General features: G+C 35.2%; 1 protein-coding gene across 1 annotated transcript in view; it reads right to left on the minus strand.

Annotated features, from left to right (window-relative positions):
- Positions 1–4,682, minus strand: part of LOC124805294 (protein unc-13 homolog B) — a 473,759-nt gene extending 469,077 nt beyond the window's left edge. Inside the window, exon 1 of the mRNA XM_047265806.1 lies at positions 4,305–4,682. Coding sequence (XP_047121762.1) covers positions 4,305–4,484 — 180 coding nt within the window. The 5' untranslated portion in view covers positions 4,485–4,682. The remainder of the gene's footprint in view (positions 1–4,304) is intronic.
- Positions 4,683–6,635: the final 1,953 nt, after the last annotated feature.

The raw sequence follows: 6,635 nt of genomic DNA on the forward strand, positions 1-6,635 counted from the left end.
CAACTCACTGCACCAATAATATGTTCATGACAATTTTAAAATTTTACAAATTGACAACTGGTGCTTTACTTCTTTTTCAAAGTGTTATAATACACAAAATTAATACTAACAAGTAAAGTATTTCACATTCGCATGATTATTAGCAATTCACAGATTACTCTTAAAAATACAATACCCAACTTAATGTAAAGTTCCTCAACACAAACATATGCAACTACTATGAAAAAATAGGAACAACAACAAAATTAATGTAATTTCAATGGACTTTTGTGCATTTACTGGTACAGAAACAATAAAAACTTAACACAAAAAACTGATTAAAAGAAAGCAGCAAATATGTCACTACTTGGTAACTACAAACCAAATGTTCAAGGAAAGTTTTTGAGAAGAAGAATGTTAGTGTGTTGCAACTAAATATTTCTATATGTATAAAATGACATTAACATTAGCATTGTTAAAGTCTTCAATAATCAGTTTCAAAATTATCTGACATTCTTTTTGCTCTAGAGTTTCAATGTATTTCTAAATCATCGTGTAACACTTACTGGATTTGACAAAAAGAACTACAAACATGCTGCATGCAGCTTCAATTAATCAGAATACACAAACAGAACACTCAGCTTGCAATTTTTGTCTGCATATCGATCATGCATGTACTCAACAGAGAAGGGATTCTTGGAAAAGGAAAGTGTGACAGAACATGGGAGACTAATAATGACTGCAATACATTTTGAAAATTAATTTTCGTTGCCAAAATCATGCATTTTTAATAGTATTGTTTATATGGGAATACAAACAGTAATAGTTTAGGTCTACACATGATAAATAAATAAATTGTGTTTACATATAAAAAGATTATTCTTTTATTCTCTTCCTGCCCATCTCAATTGTGAATCTGTTATTTGTACATTGCTTTCTAACTTACCTACTGTTCTTGTTCTCTCTCCATCAGATTTCTACTTTTTCCATATTTTTTTCTCTTACCTAAACTTATATTATTTTTCCCTCCGTTCTTATCTTTAGATAATAAATAAGAAAATATTATGTTATTTCTTTGCGAGGAGAATTGGTAATCTAGCCATAGTACAAACTTACTTCATCACGACTTAATGTTCTAATTCAAAGTGGCATATATTGTTGCAATGCAGTGCAAGCCTGAAAAGCATCCAGGAAAAGTGAAGACAGAAAATACCTTTACAGGAAGGTAAAACTTGCTGTTAACATCATTAATTTTACTGGCAATGACAATGAGAAAGGTGGGAAAGTGGTGTGACAGAGTCAGAGACAGAAGACACAAGAAAGTCATTGGTGTGCAAATAATGGAAGGAGGGATATGATGCCAACTGCAGCAGTATTCAAGTATCTGCCTTGAAACAAAACAAGTAAAATGCACACAATAAATATTACATTGATGACATAAATAAATGTAGTATTAGACAACAATTTCTGTGATATTATGAACAAGACAATGAGAACTGTAACTGCAAAAATTTGACAGCTTTTGTCACAAAAGACTTCAAGGCTAGCAAAGAAACTTAGAAAAAACTGTTCCATTTAGGGGATTTGGTTTTAAATGGAGCCTAAGCAACATAACTAAAGTGGCCAGTGATATATTTATTTTTATACACACTACACTGTTAATAAATTTTGCATAATGACAATCTCTAATGAGTATTGTCAAAGAACAGTGCCAGAAAAAGATCCATTGTTGTGAACGCAAAGTTTAGTTTCATGGTCACTTCTCCTCTAAAGTGATGGACTATCAAATAGGACAGAAAAAAATTAAAAATAGGTAGAAACAAGGAAACCTGAACATTTGGTCTTAATGAAGGAGCACCAACTTTTTCCTCTTTTTTCCACCAGCAAAATTTTGCAAGAAAATGATTCCCTACCTGGCTTCCTTCATACCTTTTAGATCTAAATCCTATACTACTGGTCTGGGATCTTGCAAAGAATACTATCTGTAGTTGTAATTAGTCAAGTGCATCTCTCTCTCTCTCTCTCTCTCTCTCTCTCCCTCTCTCTCTCTCTCTCTCTCTACCCTAGCCAGTTTTTTAGTTTCGTTTGTTGAGTAACAGAAGATTGATCTGTCATTGTTGTTGATTGGAATCCTCATTCATATATCAAATAATTTATCAATAATAAAACACCTGAATGCATTAATTTCCACACAGATACTCTAAATAAAGTAAAAAAATTGTAAACTGTAATGCTATGTTTACCATGAGGGATTTGTCGCAGAGATTTGTACCCGGCACAAGTCACGGAGAAAAGTATCTCGGCATTTTGTACTCGCGAATTAGTTCAGGGAGATGTGCTCGGCACAAGTAGCCAGGTAGAGCGTTCTCACTGGCGATATGTAGCGAGTCAGTTTCGCGCAACATGGCATCTGGTGCAGAACTTTAATTTCTATGCGCTAGCGCTGTGAATCTAATTGTAAAACGGGAGAATAAAATTCGGAGAAAGGAATGTAGATGGTGGGTGCGTAATTTTCTCAGTAAATGGTGTTGTCATGGAGCTTACAGTTCAGTGATGAGTGACCTAAAACTTCAAGACAAACAGGGTTTCAAAAATTTTGTTTGTATGTCTATGACGGACTTTGAAGTATTATTAAATATGACTGCCCAATACTACACATTAAAGGACACAAATTTTCGAGATGCTGTAACTCCTGCTGAACAGCTTGCCATTACATTATGCTTTTTAGTTGCTGGAGATTCGTATGGCTCGTTGATGTACATGCATAGGATTTCCAAATCCGAAATCATTCATATAATACCAAAAGTGTGTCAAGCTACAATAAAGGCACTTCAAGGAGAAATTAATGTAGGACCCGTTATCTTTATCTACCTTTTATTTAAATGAAAATTTAAAATTAAAAAGCTATTACTACTTGACAACTTCAGTTATCTTCTGAAAAATATATACATTTTCGGACTGCTCCCAAAGTTCAATTCAGTTACTTCACTTGTACACCCAAATTCTTCGAGCTCTTCCATTTTTGCTTCGGAAATCAACTCTTGTATCTTTTTTGTAAAATTGTTAAACGTTTATTGTTCCGTATTTCTCTCAGTTGACATTCAACATATTTTGAAAACGACATGGACTTGTTGTCCTTTTTCCCTAGAATGTGCTGGCTGGTGCACTTGAGCACCTCGTATGCAGCATCATCTGATGTGTTTAGATTACCGCTGATAATTTTAGCCTTCTTCTGCGGTTGACTTGATGGCTCTGATTGTGTACTTGAGGTACTCTATTCTTTTCTGCAGGTACTCTGTTCCTCTTCCAGCGTTGTGTCCTCTTCACTTCTCTCTTCCGACGTACACTAAAATAAAAATATAAAAAAAATAGGAAAACATTCTTCAGACTTTTTGTTTATTTTTTTCAGGTACCGAATTCTGAAGCACAGTGGGAGGAAATTGCACGAGAATTTGAGATTCCCTGGAACTGCCCTCGCTGCATAGGGGCGTAGTTAATCCTGCATATGCTGGAAGCAGTTATTATAACTACAAAGACACTTCCAGTATTGTTTTAATGGCATTAGTAGATGGCAACTACCAGTTTATTTATACAGATGTGGGAGTACAAGGACGTGTATCAGATGGAGGTGTATTTAATCGTACAAGCTTCAACAAAGCCCTTCAAGCAGGTGCGCTGCATGTACCAGGAACGAAATCGCTGTCTGGAAGAACAGTGTCTACACACTACGCAATTGTTGCTGATAATGCCTTCGCATTACAACAACACGTCATGAAGCCCTTCCCAGAGAGTCATAAGAAAGAATATGTAATTACAGGCTCAGTAGAGCCCATCGAGTTGTAGAAAATGCCTTTGGCATATTATCATCAGTCTTTCATGTTCTACGAAAACCGATTCACCTTGGCCCCAGATAGCAAGTATTGTAACTTTGTGCTGCATTTATCTTCACAATTTCTTACGAAGAAATCGAGAAGCTCGCACAATTTATTCGCCGCCAGGCAGTTTCAATTATGAAAATATAGAATGAGGGACCATAGAACCTGGGAGATGTAGAGACCAACACCACTCACATGGCTACCAAGAACGTGTAGAAATGTTGCCGAAGATGCGAAGCAAGTGAGGAATGAATTTGTTACATATTGTCACCGACGAAGGACAAGTGCAGTGGCAATATTTGTATGTTTAGTTCAGTGATGAATGTTAAATTCACAGAAAATGCTTTCTTTTTCAGTGCACAAGTGTAAATAACACAATTACATTCCAGATTGTTATGTAAATAAATATTTTTGATACAAATAATGTAAAATAAATATGCTATAACTTACCTCAAACGTGGATAAACTTGTTCTTGGTTTGTTTATATCCTTTAGGAAGAGCAACAATTCGAAGGCATACCATTCTGATGAGCAAATCTCTTCTCTTCCAGGACCTGATGTCTTCAAAGAAACAGATTTATTGAATTCCCTGAGGAATTGTGACCCCAGGTTATGTGATTTACTGTCCATCTCCTTATCGGAAACGTCGAATAAACACGCAAGGTCATGAATTAAATCTCGTTTAGCGTTTCTGTTTTTGTAATTGCGGGATGTGGGAGCCCACAACGAATGCCATTCGCGAAATTCTTCAATAACTTTCAGAGTATTATTTTTCGTTCACTCTGCCTTTGCAAATTGAGATTTAAGGACTGATACAGGATACTACAAAAACCTAACCTCCTTGTACACACAACTGATTACTTGTACCCAAGATGCAACGCAACGAGTCTGCCTGTGAACTGTATACACAGTAGAAAATGTATCTGGGTTTTGCGCTGTGTTTTGGATCAGCGAGCGGATACAGGCACGTGTGCCAGAACGGAGTATTTCTTGGAATTCTGACGACGATATTGCAGGCACATGTCGCACGAACTTGCGAATTGTGCTACACCTCATCGGCTACGTGTCCTGGGCACAAATCTCCGCAACAAATCCACCAGTGTAAATGTAGCTTAAGACTTGCCCACACTGTTTCCTTAACATTTGCTCCTGTATCATGTAACACAAACATCACTAACAAGTTGCATGATACAAACAACAGTTTTATGTATCAGTTTCTGGTAACTCTTCATCATAAGTGATGGAGAGGAGTCATAAAATTATGAACTGTGTACAGAAGTACTACATAATACCCTAATGGCCGGAATGAGGAGCTCCAAGTGAAATGGCAAACTAGGTAAAAAGTTCATTACACTATATAATATTTAAAATAAACCAGGAGAAATGAGAATTGCTTGTTATCTGAAATGATTTCTAAATACTATAAACTTCTATCATAACAGTTTTTACAAAAGAATTAACTGAGAATCACCTGAATACTTTACTCCTGCAGTCTGTCACATCTACAGATATGAAACAGAATCGTAATTGAAGTCTTGTGATCTTTCCATTTTTCCTGAAGTACACTGAATATAAAAGACGTTTAACTGTGCATAACACAAAGTTGTAATAGGTTATTTGAGTTCAGTCTACGAACAATAGGGTTACTTTACAATCGCTGTTGTCATGGACTCGAGGAAAACTACTAGCAAACAGCAAGACAACAAATATGTCACAACAAGTACTAAAGGTTGAACAAACTCCATGATTAATGGTAATCTATTTTAGCATGCAACTATTAATCTTCACTCTATGGAAGCACATTGGAAATTTTCCAGAGATAATACAACCAAACACACATTCAAATGTGAAACATGCAGTTCTAATGAGTAAGACTTTTCTAGTCAATACCTTGAGAACCTGCAGAAGATTGTAGCATAAAAAAGATATAGTGTTATTTTAGTTTTTGTCCAGTTAGTTTTCAAACATATAGAATAACTAGTCAAATTATGTGACTTGGTACTGTCAAAATAAGATATTGACAGAATGATCATAAAAATTATTGTGAATTACCATGATATGACTGCAGTTTTGTGATGCTACCTTCCGAATACATACTTTATCCATTAACAAAGTCTATTTTTTTACAGTTAGACAACCAAAATTAAGACTAACATTCTTCAGTAATTTTTGTTTGTTTTATACCTGTACATGTGCCTCAATTTAACATAACGTTTGTAACAAAATAATGTGATGATTGCAGTGGCAGATCACTTCTTTTTTCCCCTGAGTTTTATAAAGCAATGGGTGCCTTATAAGGCATATCACAATTAATCATAATCATTCTCGAGCTTTAATTGCCTTCCTATCCTTCATATATATATAAAGGCTGCCAAAAGCAATTTCTGTGTATTCTGAACATGGCTTAATAGGCACTGGCAATTTCATTATACATGAAGACTTCACCTAAATGAGATTTTTAGAAAACATTAACTAAAATGAACAGTAAAATAGTTTGGTCAACATAGGCATAATGAACAGTAAAATAGTTTGGTCAACATAGGCATAATGAACCATGAAAGTGTAATTTGCAATACATGAGAGAAATTAAGGTGACAAAAAAAATACCCATAGATGCTAAATATACTTGCAACATCCTTTCCGGTAGAAATAAAAAGTGTTCAGTTATCTAAGTTCATTTTTGGATTCAGTGTACTGAGTGGTAAAGGGAGACGTTCTTCAAAATGCTGTTCTGTAACTTATATGGGACATCCAAAATGATCTCTAAAGGCTTACTGACTT

The sequence above is a fragment of the Schistocerca piceifrons genome, chromosome 7, assembly GCF_021461385.2.
Source record: "Schistocerca piceifrons isolate TAMUIC-IGC-003096 chromosome 7, iqSchPice1.1, whole genome shotgun sequence".
Lineage (NCBI taxonomy): Eukaryota > Metazoa > Arthropoda > Insecta > Orthoptera > Acrididae > Schistocerca > Schistocerca piceifrons.